This window comes from Sarcophilus harrisii, chromosome 4 (genome assembly GCF_902635505.1).
Source record: "Sarcophilus harrisii chromosome 4, mSarHar1.11, whole genome shotgun sequence".
Taxonomy (NCBI): Eukaryota; Metazoa; Chordata; class Mammalia; order Dasyuromorphia; family Dasyuridae; genus Sarcophilus; species Sarcophilus harrisii.
Window position 1 is genome coordinate 221,392,334 of NC_045429.1, and position 15,182 is coordinate 221,407,515.

The 15,182-nt window shown below is 34.4% G+C and overlaps 1 protein-coding gene and 1 long non-coding RNA gene across 5 annotated transcripts in view; one reads left to right on the forward strand and one right to left on the reverse strand.

The window, feature by feature from the left end:
- Window positions 1–7,058: 7,058 nt before the first annotated feature.
- Window positions 7,059–14,225, reverse strand: LOC116423168. The gene is made up of 4 exons (XR_004233653.1): window positions 13,981–14,225; window positions 10,275–10,390; window positions 7,631–7,672; window positions 7,059–7,096 (listed from the first exon to the last, which is right to left on the reverse strand). It is a non-coding gene; the product is annotated as an uncharacterized LOC116423168 (long non-coding RNA).
- SNX14 (sorting nexin 14) overlaps window positions 13,094–15,182 on the forward strand; it is a 113,976-nt gene continuing 111,887 nt past the window's right edge. For 2 of the 4 annotated variants that reach the window (XR_002770250.2, XR_002770249.2), the window contains exon 1: window positions 13,094–13,885. Coding sequence is in view for 2 of the 4 variants with exons in the window: in XM_023503097.2 (XP_023358865.1) it covers window positions 13,746–13,885 (140 nt within the window). In the remaining 2 variants the exon portion in view is untranslated. The remainder of the gene's footprint in view (window positions 13,886–15,182) is intronic. The other 2 variants (XM_023503097.2, XM_012549196.3) reach the window with 2 other exon arrangements.

Below are 15,182 nucleotides of genomic sequence, written 5' to 3' on the forward strand. Positions count from 1 at the left end.
TTACCTATTATTATTTGTTTAAGCCAATCATTACAGAGGAAAAAGCATCCTGACAAATAGGACCAGAAAGCAGGTCAGAAGCATAGTTTAACACTCTTATTAAAATACTTAAACAACAATTTAAATAATTGTTAAAACAACAATTATTGGGGCAGATGAGGTACTGTGTAAATCCCTTTGCATACCTTGTTGGTGCTATTGGAAGATAGTTTTCATTAATAATTCTTTTGTCTGACCATAGATTGATTTCTAATTGTGTGAAGTAAGTGGTCCACTGGTGTGGGCTTCAGAATGTTATATCATTTTTATGATGATGATTTTGGCTCAGTTCATGAATTTTTTAACATTTAACTACAAAGACTTGGATTATTTTTGCATTTCTATGTCTCTTCCTTAACCTTGAAATCAAAATCTAAGGAATTGAACTTATGTGTACACATTCTGGGAAGAGTCTGTTCTCTTGACTTAGGCTTCACATTACTTAAATCAGATATGAATAAGGTTTTAAAAAATGTTCAGAAAAGAAGTTTGGATTGTGCCACAAGAGTTTGGCTTATCATGAGTTATCATGAGTTAAGTTTTATCATGAGTTTATAGAGATGTGTATAACATTTTGTAGTTTTGAAATATATAAATACATCCCTTTTTCAGAATTTTATTGCCAACTATTTTGGCCTTATTAATGATTAATTTTTAAACGTCAATTATATTTTATCTATTTCTTAATGGTCAGATAACCTGTAAAGTACATAAAATTTTTAAATGCTATTTATTACCTTAGAACATTTAGAGTGTCCTGAATACAGCTTATTTGAGAAATTTGCTTTCCTCTAGTTACTATATCTTCTTCACAGATGTCACTGTAAGAGAAAGGTCTGATTTATTCTTTGCTATTTTCCAGGTAGGTTGGTGGTAGGGTATTAATGTATAATAAGAAATTTAGATTCATACTACAGCTCTGATTCCAGCTATATCGCAAAAGAAAATTCATTTATTGACTTATGGTATAATGTCTATAGCAGATCAATTTCTTAGGCTCGTTGCTTTCCCATCTGTGAAATGGGAGAGACCAGTTGAAAGAGGTAAAGGTTCTTAGAGTTTATGTTAATACTATTTCTTCAGTTTACACATGAGAAAACAATCTTAGAGAGGTTAAGTCACTGACTCAAAGTCATGTAGATAATAGAGCTGAGGAAATAATACTTATAGTACCCTTCTTATAGAGTTGTGAAAGAATTTGTAAACTTTAGATATCATGGAAGTTTGTATGTTGAGGATAAGAATAAACCACCTACTCCCTTAATTGCTAAGATTTTTACATCCTGCCAGAGAGTCATCTCCCTTAATTTATTCTAAGCTGTTTGATTATATTCCTTCCTCAGCCCTTTTTCTATACTTCCATGGTGCCCCTTGCTCAGTTGTTACTAAAGATCTTTTCTGTTATGAGGCATTTAGATTAATTTGTTGTCCTCCTATAGAGATATCACATTCTCAAGTTTTGAAATACCTTGCTTTGAACAACTTTCCATTTGAGATTCACTTAATCTCCTCATGCATATTATTTTTGCTATTGCTTCTTGGTTTTCAGGGTATGTTCTCTAGATTGCTTCCATTAATGTTAAATACAATTTTATTGGTACCTTTGGTTTTATGTAACCTATATTTTTACTGTATCTCTATCTTCTATGCCCATACTCCCTAACCTCTGCAAGAACCAGGTAAAATGTCTCTTTTCAGAGCCTGTGTTGGTCTTTATTATTCCATAGCATTTGTTTTAATTTCTTTGCATTTACATTGTCATTTTGTATATTTTGTTAGTTCTTTACTTCATTTTGCATCAATTCATAGAAGTCTTGCCATATTTTTCTGGATCTATATTTATTGCCATTAATGAATTGCAATTTGTTTAGCCATTCATTCCCTAGTTGATGGGCATGTACTTTGTTCCCTATGCTATAAATATTTTGTTATACATAGGAACCTTTTTTGTTATTGATCTTGGGTGTATGCTTAGCAGTGGAATCTTTTAAGTCAGAGCTATGTACAGTTTAGTTTTTAACCTTAAATCAAGAAAATTGCAAAAGTTGTAGGGAGATGAAAACTAAGAAATGGCCATCAGATTTGGTAATTAAGTTCTTGGATAAGTACCTTAGACATCTAGGTAAAGGTTTTTTTAAAATATATATATTTTTAGAATACAAGGATTAGCAGTGTAATACATGAGTGTGATAATTATATTCCTTGGCATCTTGCTTTGCTATATTTATTATATCCATGTTTAAAGAATTTTTAGGGGATAAGGCATTTGGAGTTATAAGTGACTTGCCCAGGATTACAAAGCTAGTCATTGTTGAGCCAGATGTGAACTGACCTCCTAACTCCAACTACCAGTGTGCTCTATCCATTGTACCACTTGGTTACCTCTTCCTATGATAACTGTTTTACATGTGTTTTAAAATGAAGGCTTTTTTTGCTGTTAAACTTAGTAACCAGAAATTTAACTGGCACTTCTGTGCTTTACAAATTCCTAGTATAATGATACTTAGCTTTTTGAAAGATTGAGGAATTCTTTAATTTACTATATCATAGTAGCATGTGTATACTTCTTATACTTGAATTTTTTGAAAATTTGTTCTGTATGTGTACACACACATATGTATATGTGTATATAGAAATATTTGTGAATTTTTTATTAGCCACTATTTTGGGTAATAGATTATCCCTGCCTAGATAGCTTATGTCATTTTGTATAATTTTACTGGAAATGTCCTAGTCATGTAATTACATAGAAACTTAGAATTTTATTTATGGATGGGATCTCAAATTATCATTTAGTTACTACTTCATTTCTTATATTTATTTATTTATTTTTGAAGGCCAATTAAGTGACTTGCTCAGAATTATACAGGTAAGAAGTGTTGTGTCTGAGGTCCAATTTGATCTCCAGTCCTCCTAACTATGGGGCTAGTACTCTATCCACTGCTACCTACTGCTCTTAACTCTTTTACTTTTTAGACAGTGAGGTCCATTGAGATTAAGGACTTGTTTTGATCATATTACTAGTAAACAGAAGAGCAGTATTTTAAACTTGGATCTCAGATTGCAGATCTATCAGTAAAATTACTGTACATAGCACAATCCCAAATTTTCAAGTTTGGCACTAAAGAATCGGTGTACTACCTCACAATATAATCCCATGTTGTAGTTAGGATCTGGACTCCTGTGTAATTCTAAGTACAACTGAATAGTGGTGATCCTTAAAGATTGAAGAGATTTTTTTTAAGGCAGTTTTCAATATCTGTATACTGTCCTTCCAGTCACTTAAGTATTTCTAATTTCTCAATCCAAATTGTATTTGACTCATCCTCTTTATACTCTCTTATGATATTAGTTGCTAATTCCTGTCTATATTCTACTTTTACTTTCTCTCCAAGCAAAATGCAATTTTGGGTACTTTTTTTTTCTGTAGAGTCTTAAATAGATAATTTGCTTCCAACTACTCCCTCTTGGTAATATTCTTTTACATACCTGCAAAAGAATCTCTTGAATAATCAATTTTAGTCCACTTATTTTTAGGATAATAAAGCTTTCAAACTATGTTATAGTCCTGTGATTCATTGGGTTCCACTTAAAAAAAAAATTATCTTGGTGTGAAAAATTAGCCCAGATTTGATAAATGAAGTCGTTTTTATAAATGCATCATTTAAGATTTCCTTTTTTTGCTCATTTATATTCTGATATATTGTACTTGAACACAAGGACTGGGGAACTTTAGAAAAAAATTTGTTTAATTTGCCTAGCACTCACTAACCCTTAAACTACCAAAGTACAAAAACAATATTATCCATAAGTGTTACTGACTTTAGAGTAAAAGGGAAGCAAGTGAATTCTTTGCCCTATAACAATAAAATCAAGCAATCTGGATATCTTAAATTTTTTTAATCATCAGAATTCTATTTTTAAATTCTGATTTTCAGAACTAGTGGTAGTTAATTTTTATTTTTATTACATGTTTGGTTGTAGTTAAGATACCCCAAAAGAAGTTTGTGTGTGTTTGTTTCTTTTTTAATGATCAGACATTTGATTTCATGACTGGGAAATTTCTCAGATGAGCAATTTTCTACTACCAGTGTATATCAATAATTGTTTGGCAATTTGGAGTCTTTAATACAACCTGCCATTTTAAGTATTATGGTTACATTCAAGTCTTCCTGATCTCTGGATAAATTTGCACCTAGATTGTTGTTGAGGGAATGTTACTGTTTACAGAAACACATAATACCTTTATATTGTGTCTGTATTTTCCTTTAAGGGAGAATCAAGCCAATAAATTTGTCTTTGTACCTTATAGAAGAAATGCCACTTTTTTTTTTTAGCTAAATGAAATATAAACATATGAAATTTTCTGTAAGCATTTTTAAAGTTACCAGAGGTGAAATTGTAATTTTTGTGCTGGAAATCTGTTAGATATTGTCTTTAAAATTTTTAGATTTAAAAATTAAAACTTTTTCTTAGCATTACCAGTAAGCCATAATGATTTTACATTTTCTGAAAAGTACTACTATTCTCATGAGGAAAAGTGGTATCTTTAGAATCTTAGATCTTAGAATTGGAAAGTCTCATCCTGGGTAAGTCACTTAACAGTCCCAATGTAATTCATTTAAAATAATACATTATGAAGCAGTTGCTGAGTTGGTAGATAAAAGTTCTCTTCATCAAAGAAGCAACAGGTCAGGACCCTCCAAAAAACCCAAACCCCACATTTAGCTTCAAAACAGAAAAATGATGGCTATTAATAATCATGACTTAAACAGTGAATTTTGTATAACTTAACATTTTGGTGTTTAGGGAGATAAAAGTCTACATTTAACAGTCAAGTTTTGCTTTGCTCAGATAGGCATTATTCAAGAGACATTTATTGCTTGTTTGCAATATTAATCATTGCTGGCCTAACATGCTCTCTCTCATTCACCTTACTTGAATTTCAGATATTTTGGCATTCAGTCAGTTGTTTGCTTCTCTAATGGAAATATGTATAATATCAATGTAGCAGATCTATTCTAAGGTGAGACTTATATTTTATAAATTTCTTCTCAGAAAGTAAAGATAGAAGTAATGATATGGTATTGTGGAAAGACTGAAATTTGCTAATGAATCTGAATTCAAATCCCAAGTTTTTTATGGTAATCTGTGTTACCTTGAGTAAGTTACTTGACCTTTCTGGGTCTTATTTTGCTCATTTTTAATTAATGCACTGGGCTAAGGACCCTTTTAATTCTTAATCTGCGATCCTGTGATATCAGATAATAGGCATAATATAAGGAAAAACTTAAATACTAACTAAAATAATTCCTCACATTCTAGTTGATTGTGTGTGTGGGTGGTGAAGGAGGAGCAGGCTTGGGACTGAGTGTGAAACTCAGTCCCAAAAAAGTAGGGTCAGAAGCAACTTGAATAAGGAAAAGTTTGTTATGGAGTTGGCTACATGGGCTAACTTAGCATAGGGTTCAGAGGAAAGAGAATTCAAATGGGGGAGGACTCAAATCTTAGAAGAAGCCAATAAAAAACTTTCCTTATTCCTAGAATCTAGGAGTTTGAAGAAAATAGCAGTCCGTCTTATTAACCACTCCCACATGGAATTCTGTATCCTCACAAGTGCCCCATAATTATCCAACTAGTGGTTGTCTAACCTCCACTTGTGGAGGAATCTCCAAGGAGGGAAAACCTACCATATCCTGGGGGGGGTACCCATTCTATTATTGTGAGGACATTTTTTTTTCTGATAATAGCCTAAAGTTGGCCCATTGTTCATGGCTCATAAAATAAAGCAATTGTCTTATTCTTCTGAATCCTTTCTAGGCTCTACATCTTCATGTGAAAAACCCAAGGTTCTTTAATCATCCTGGTTCCTTTCTTTTAGACATTCCAGCATTTCAATGCCCTTCTTAAACTGGGCTTACTAAAACTGAACACAAGAACTATCATCTCTATTCTTGGAAGCTATGCCTTGCTTAACATCCCAAGATGCCACTGGCTTTTTTTTTTGTTTGTTTTTTTTCTTTTCTGGCCTCATCACATTGCAACCATTAATTTTGCAATCCAAAAATTTCTCCCCCAAAAAACTGCCCACCATGCTTTCCTTTGCTTCATTATCTGCAGTCAAGTATAGGACTTCTGAGACTAGGCTAATTTCCCCAGAATGCATTCTCTCCACCCCCCAAAAAAGAATACAGACCTCCCCCCAAATAACAATTCTCTTAACACCTTGATTTTTTAAAATTGATGTCATAATAAACTTAATGTTTTGATGGGGCTGGCTTAAGTGTAAACAAGATTATTTCTTCTTTTGATAAAATCTCAGGATAGATGTGAAGAAAGGATTTCCATTTAAGGAGAAATCTGAAGAAAGACTAGAGACAAACCATAAAAGGCTTCACATTTTATTGTTATGTGATTTATGATAGTTTAAAGACGTTCTCTGTGTATGTATATGATATAACATGGATATATGTGTGTGTATGTATGTATGTATTTTGGGATCCATAAGCAAATACTGTACTCAAAGCTAAGATCCCATGCTATTATCTTAAAGTGGGAGTTGCTTCCAGGAGATTTGTTAATTTTTAGGAAACATAATTAATTATTTTTAAGTAAGTTATTTTGCAATTTAAAACATTCTCTGCATTATTACAGATCACATATATGTTTATTAGAAATACATAGTACCAGTACTAGTGACTTTGGTGGTAATAAAATACTCTAAAGAATCTGTGACTTATAAATGTGGGTACTTTTCTTTAGTGATATAGATAGATTCAGGCTCATTGGTAGGGGTGGGGATGGGGGGGGGGGAGAATTATCTCATTGCAACCTTTGCTTCAAATCCTTTTTTACCACCACCTTTAAAATTACTACAAGAGCATTGGTTCATTGTCCTAGAGGACTTTATTTAGAGTATGCAAGCTGTTTTTCTTTCTCTCTCTCATTATATCTGACTGACCCCCACACTTCTTTTCTTTTCCCACTTGTGCAATTTTTTCTTGGTAAAATGTAATTTATGTTATCATTTCCTCCATTTCTTTTTGGAACTTGAATTCTAAAGGAAGAAAGACTAGGTTGTTATTAAATCCCTGCCATAAAGCATTACCAAAAATATCAATGAAAATAAGACTGGCTTTTGTTTTTGAAGGAGGCATGAAACTATAATAAACATTCTACAGTTTTCCAAAGGCAATCTCCCAGTTCTTTCAACTCATGTTCCAATTCATTCACTACTTTTGGTGTATAAGACATAACCAAATAAACAGCTACATAGGCTGCCCATCTGTTTACATCTATTTGTATCTCCCATTAGCTTTTCTTATGTTGAGAGTTAAGTAAAATTCTTGATTATGAATATTAGGAGCTTCTGGGATTTTAAGTAATCAACAAAACATCATCTTCCATTTGGAATCTGTCTTTTACTGCTCTGTTTTGTGACTACCTTGTTAATAACCAGAGTTATCAAGGATTTCTTTTTCAATCTTTGTTGAGTCCAGTGACGATTATCTTGGCAGAGAAGTCTCTAAGGTATTATATTCTATAAAACTAAGCATTCATAATTTTTGTTTAAAGTTTCATTTATACTTACTGTTTATCAGTCATTTCTTGTTATCTCTTCCAGAATTTTCCTCTGTAGCAAAGAAACAGTTACGCAAAAACAGTTTAGTCACAGCTAATAGTGATTACATCAGACTCTATGCAAAGTTCTGCATTAACCTTCCAATCCTGTTGAAGGGTTGAAGACAGGTTCAGTCTGACATTGATTGTTACATTTAACCTGAATGGCTGGTTTTTACTATTCTTTTCAGTTGCATTTTTGTAGTAATATGGTTATCATTTTGGATTCTGCATTCTTTTCATGTTTCTCTGAATTCATTATAAAGCACAATCATGTTCCATTCCTTTCATACAGCATAATTTAGCCAGTCCTACATTCATTGGACAGCTCCTTTGTTTTCTGTCTTTGCTACCATAAAGTATGTTAATACTAGTGTGTGTAAATTTATACCACTTCTATGTAGATCTCTATGTATACTTATCCTAATCTTAACTGCTTTCCCCACATTTGATTTTTTTAGTGCCATTTTTACTTCCTTAAATAGCAAGCACAGAGATTATATTGTGGAGTCTAGATGTGTTGATTGTACTGTTACTATGGGAAAATTTTGTTTTGGATATCTTTAATGCCAATGTCTTTTTCATTAAACAACTCATTGTCTTCTATTCAAGTTTCTTTCTTAAAATGTTCTTAGAATGTTTTCTTTTGTATCAATTTTTCTGTAAAATTATTTTTCCTTCTAGTGTTTCTTAATTTTTTATGAGGAAGTACTATCCATAATATTGTACTCTTCTTAGACATATGTATGTATATGTACACACATTTATACAAAAGGTCACATATGCAGTCACATACGTATGTACACACATGTGAAAATACATAAAAGGCTTTTTTGTCTAAGTCTTATTGATATCAAATAATTTTTTTGTAGTCCAAAGTATCAAGCACAGTGGAATATTGTGTTCTCTACATCTTGTCAAAAACCACTTAGATGAGGGATGGGGGTGGGGCAGCTAGATGGTGCAATGGATAGAGCACCAGCCCTGAAGTCAGATGGACCTGAGTTCAAATTTGCCCTCTGACCCTTAACCCTTCCTAGCTGTGTGACCCTGGGCAAGTCACTTAATCCCAATTGCCTCAGCAAAAACAAAACAAAACCAAAAAACAGGTAGCAAAGTGGATAACATGCTGGAGTTAATTAAGAAGACTTGAGTTCAGATCTTACCTTAGATGTTAGCTCTGTGACCCTGGGGGACATTACTTAACTCTGTCTCGATATCCTCTTTTGTAAAATATTGAGAACAGTACCTACCTCTCAAGGCTGTGGTGAAAATAAATTGAGATATTTGTGAACTACTTTGGGAACTTTAAAGTGCTATATAAATACTATCTTTTTGTGAGTAGAAAAAAGGTAATTATTGCAAAATGTCCTTTATAAAAAGAATGCCTATTTCTCAATATTTTCATTTAGGTTGATCTCACGTGTATTTTGATTATTTTTAGAAGATTTTATAGACAAAAAATTAGCACATCAGTCTCACTGCAGTTTTCTTGGTTGCTGGTTTTTATATTACTCATAAATATTTTTTTTTCTCAAGGGGTTGAAGTCCTCTTTATGACATCTTGAATCAATCAATTCTCAATTTATACCTTGTATAAAGATTTTTGTGTAAACTTTAGTCCAATTGCTTTTCTCAATTATTTTCTTTAGTGTTGTTTTTGCTTCTTTAAATAGTATATGAGAAATTTATGCTATTGCTTCTGGGTGTGGTGGTTCTACTAATGGGAAAAGTTTATTTTGGAACATCTTTTTTTGTTTTTCAGTTTTTTATGAGACTATTCATTATCTTCTTTCCAGTTTCTTCCTTAAAATGCCTTTAGAATGAACTCTCAAGTTTTGTGTGTAAAACTTTTTTCTATTGCTTCTCAGTGTTTTATGAGGAAGTATCCACAATCTTGTAACATTTTTTTTCTGTAAGATTTTACATATATTTAATATACTCTGTATCCTTAGGAAGATGAAATGTATGTTGTCTTAGTTTGTTTCAAGGCTCTTTTGGTCTCAGCTGTAGTGACTAGTAAAATTTCTAGTGTTGATCTTTGTTGATGTCTATATTTTTATCTATTGTCTTTTTTTTTTTTTTTTTTGACTACAGGCTGGAATTACCTTATTAATATTTTGGGATACCTGAGTGTATACAAATAGCTTATTCAGAAATTACTCAGAGAGAGATGCACTAATGTTAGTTGATTGATATAAATATTCTGGAAAGCATCTTGGAATTAGGCAGTGACTCAAATGTGTCTATCCTTAATTCAGAGATTTAATTGCTAGGGTTTAACCCTAAGGAGGTGGCTCACAAAAAAAAGACAGCACTTTTTTGAGGTAGCAAGAAACTGGAAACATAAGAGAGAAATCTTTTTTCTGGGGAATGATTAAACTATGGTAACTGAATGTAACCTAGTATTTTGCTGTTGAATGATGAATACAGAGAAATATGGCAAGACTTACATGAACTGATTCAAAGAATTAAATACATCAAGCCTGGAAAACTATATATACAATGATTATGACAGTGTTAATGGAAGGAACAATAATTACAAAACATTAAAACTATTTTGAAATTATCATGAACAAGTTTAGCTTAAAAACATAAGAAAAAAAGATACTTACCTGCTACTCCTGTAGAGAAATAGGTTCCCAAAGCTGTGCAATATTGCCTATAACATCAGATTTTCTTACATGCTTGCTGGTTTTACTGAATTTTTTTTTTCTGTCTTGTTCTTTTTCTTAAAAAAAGAAATTCTTTGTTACAAGGGATGGCCCCTGGGAGGGGGAAGGGATACAGGGATACAAAGGAAAATGTAGGCTATGTAAAAAACTAAAATTATCAATAAAAATTTATTTTATAAAAAAATTATTCCAACATCAGTAATCAACTTTCCTGTCTCTACATATTTATACACACACAAAACAATTTCTTTTTGTTTTTTGTCCCAATTTTTTTTTTTTTTTTAAGTTGTGAAGCTGTTAACTTTTTACACTTTTTTGATTTGTGTTGTTACTTTGGAAACAATTTTTCCAATTTTTTTTCAACATTTCTTCCTAAGCCCATTTTAACACTGGAGTTATATACTAGTAAAGTATATATTGATGTATGGAGGATCTTGTCCAGTTTTTTGGCAAATTATTCAACCTCATTAGTTACAATTACCTTTGTGGCTGTTAATTTGGAGATGTTTATGAATTGTTCAAGATAAGGAAGTAAGCCATAAAATGTTTCTTAATTGCTTTTAAAAGCTCAGTGAAACCAACTGTCACAGCAACTCTTATCTCTCCAAAGAGAATCCATGAGCCATCCTCTTATTCCGATTTCTTTTTGTCTTGTGGTTTTCATTTATAGTTAATGTTAAGATTGACATGATTCAGTTATATCCACTCATTCTAGGGGTTTTCTAACTGATTACTAACAGCTACATAATTGTATATAGATGAACTGATTGTTAGTTTTTCCTGTCTCCTACCACTCTGCTATAATCACTGCATGAATGTAAGGAATCACAAAGAACTGAAAGCCATTTTGTACTTTATTTCATAGGTTGCTACTGTCACTTTGACACCATGTGGCCAGTCTTTTGGAGATGAGCTGCTTGTTTTGGCTAGGTTGCTTCTCAGAATGACTTTTAACTTACTTACATTGCTCTCCTTTCCAGTATGGCAGAATTTTGTTTATATGGCTTTACAGAAACATAGATACCCTCTGTCATAATGGAGAAATGAAATGAGATTTTGTAGAGGCATTACATATATTGTATAAAATCAGAGATGAGGCAAGATACATTATAAGGTATACCCCTTAAAAGAAAAAGTAACTTTGGATTTGTTGCAGCTTACCAGAAAAGTATGTAGTATATTTTGATAGTAATTTTGTTTGTTAATAAGTACAGTGATGTTAAATGTTTCCAAAAACTATATAGACTTTTGATAAATACTTTAATTATTTGAAAATGCATTTTAATATATCACTATTATATGGAAACAACTCCCCATCCCAAAAAGCTTCATGTTAAGTTATTTAAATGTCTGTAATAAAATTTAAGAGGGGAAGAAAAACACAGAATTATTACTTTTAATAGTTAAATAAATCCTTGATTAATAGCGGGGTTTATAACAAAAAAATAGCAGGCAATGCTATAAAGTAGTAGTCTAGTGTGAAGATTTTAGTAGATATAAAATGAAAAAATTTACCTAAACTAAGAAACTTTTCAGCCCAGTAAAAGATATTTTACCTACTTTATTGCAAGGAATAAATTAGTTAAAATACAAATGCTCTATAAATGTGAATTATGAAAACAGTAGTAAAAGTACTCAGGAATTTTTCATCCATATGATTGCATACTACTATTCATTTCCTTATTACAACTCTTTTTGAAACTGCCTGCAGCAGTTCTTCAAATATCAATAAAGATAGCAATTCTTCCTCTTGAGGATGAAGTTGATTGTTTAAAGCTAGTCATCAAAAGTTGATCAATATGTGGACTGTACAGGACCATCATGCTGTTAAAAGGTTTTTTTGTGGGTGTTGTTTTTTTTTTTTTTTTTTTTTGGTGTATATAGCAGCCACAGAGAAAAGACTTACTGTTCTGGACAAATTACAAAAATGTTTTGAACTACTACTGCTCATAATGGCATTATTATTAGTACTTTTTCCCCAAGGTGAGTGCTTTGTAGGGAAGAATGTTAAAATAATGTTCATGGACTAACTGGATAAATTTTTAGTCTTTTTTTCCTTACTATTTTAAATGGCAACCAAAACTTTATTGTCTTTAGCTGAGTCTATATAAACTAAAATAGCCAAACAGTGGAGGAGTGATAATCGAATAAAAGTGCCCTGATTTAATAAAGTGATCTTTATGTTTAGATTGAATCCTTTGATAATTTTGTTATGGAACCCCTGCTTAAAATCTTCTACACTTGGATTCTGTTAATTGTTTTTGACGTGGGTATTCCATCCTTACTTGACTGCAAACTCCATGTTTTACCATCCTGTATGCTCGACCGTCTTCTGTAGATCCTTCAGATGAAACAGCCAACGGGGAGGAATTCTATAATACAAACCATCCTATGGGTGGCATAGTAATCCCCAATTGCCCACCACCAGGTGATTGGCCCACGTTTTACATTTTATACCTTATGAAGGTTAATGTTAAATTTGGTGTGGATTGAAACTTTGTACCAATACGACGTTAGATGACAAAATTAAACGTTTATCGAACGCTACCCAGATAATTTTTTTTTTTTTCACTTTATCAGGGGACTGGAGGTAAAATCGAGTTCCAAGGCCCATTCCCATCCCTCTCGCAGTTCCAACCAGGAGACAGTTTATGGAACTACGTCGGGAGACTCCCCTCCCCCACAACGGGTTCCATCCACAATCCTTAAAATTAAGTGCTGCTCCTACTTTTAGTAGGCAAGAGACCCGATTTTAGTTTAATTACGTGATTTCAAGAATCCCGCTTCCTCCTTAGCCCGCTCCTGGATCCAAACCGTCCCCTCCCCCTTACATGCCCTGGGATCGGGAAGAAGTGTTTGGTCAGCGTCGCATTTGGGAAACTACAGGTCCCGATAGGCACCGCGGCTAGCAGCCCTCCGGCCACTCCACTTTTGTTATGGCCTCGGCCTTTTTTTCCCTAGTGGACAGGCCGGTACTCCGCATTTTGGCTTCTTTCTCTTGAAATTGGACCTTGCTGGAATTGGCTCCTCACTGGAGACCTTCGTATGATGAATAGATAACAGAGCAGCGGCCATTTTTGACTAGGGGTCAAATATGTTTTTGGATTGAGGGAGGGAGGGTCCCCGGGCTGGGGAAACAGAAGATACAAGACCTGGGCTTGAAATTCAGTGACTACTGAAGGTTACGTTTTTCTGTGAGGTGGAACCCGGAAAAAGTGCCCTCGTAAAGATTGCTGCGCATGCGTCCCGGGAGCCCCTTGGAGGCACACGCGGGGCGGGGCCGGGCCGCGGCTGAAGCTGCGGTGGCGTCTGTGCGTCTGTGGGTCTTGCGGGGCCAGCCGCTTGAAGGGTGGAGTAAAAGGGTTGATGGAGGCCGCATTCCGGTAGACACGTCGTGCAGCCTTAGCCGATATGGTTCCGTGGGTGAGGGCGACGGGGGAGAAGCTGAGGCAGCGACTACGACTAGATTTAGGACGAGAGATTTGTCGCCAATATCCGCTCTTCTGCTTCCTGTTGCTGTGCCTCTGCGTCGCTTCCCTGCTCCTCAACAGGTAACTGCGCCCCCTCCCTGCCCTCTACCCCCCACACCCCAACCTCTGCCCCGTCCCACCGCCTCCCCGTCTTCCCCTTTCTCTCCGCTGGTCACCTGTCTGGGGGCCCGGCCATCGTCGGTTCTTGGGGTGGAGGCAAGTTCGGGGCAGGGAAGTCGATGCTGACGACCCTCTGGAGCGTCTCTAAGCTCTTCTGCCCCCTGTGGCGGAAGCTCCTTGTCTTTCAGCTAAGTAGACTGCAGGATTCGACGTCCTACCCTTGTCTTCCTGGATACGTCCGAGACCCTTCTCTTTGCATCTGTCTGGGCTGGCCCTCAACCACCGTCCCGGTCCTCCCAGAGAACCCAATTTGTGGCCTCGCAGCGGAATTAATCCTCCCAACAGCCAAAGTTGATTGAAAAAGTAAAATCTTTGCTGTTGGTGACACTTCCATTTACCCTAAGGGAGAAAAATTCTATGCTCTGTGTGGTTTCTGGGGAAAGAGCCAAGGATTTAAGAGTTAGGTTATTAACCTTTTGTGTGACAACCTCTCTGGCTCCAGTTTTTTTTGAAAAATAAACGGTTTTTTAGGTCCAACTTAAACATGTTTCTTTTATTGGCATGTATTTTTTAATCATCTGGCTAGACGTTAACTAGTTGACACTTAAATAACTTTTAGAGTGCAAAAGCATTTAAGTCCTTTGTCACAGTTAAGGCTTCCAGTAACACAAGGAAATAGCTTCTATATAGGTATTATCCCTAATTTTTAGATGAGAAAGATGGGAAGTTATAGCTAGACTATGTTAGATCTGAAACCAGCTTTTCCTAATTTCTGTCAGGATACCTCAAGATCAAAATGCTGAATTCTTGTTTGGCTAGCTGTTTTTCACTCACTATTGCTGGATCTTCGTTGTCCTCATCCTGCTTGGGCTCAAGGTGCTCTCTGTTTCTTGACTAATTTATTTCGATATTTCTAACTAGATGTTCCGTAGACATCTCAAACTTGAAATAGTAAAAAAAAAAAAAAAAAAAAAAAAAAAAAAAACCCCAAAAAACTCCTTTGCTCGGGAACTCTGAACCTTAACTTGCTAATTGGTCTATATTTCCTGTTAATCTCTGTCTTTATAACTTCCCTATTTCTGTTCAAGGTTGCAGTATTCTTCTAGATTCATAAATTCATACTCGAGGGGTTAATCCAGATTCGTCTTTTTCACCATATCTTTGGAATCCATCCTCTTCTTACCACTTATCCAGCTCATATCTTAATTTGGGCCCATATCACTTCTCATGTGGACTATTGCTATTGCTTCCTGATTAG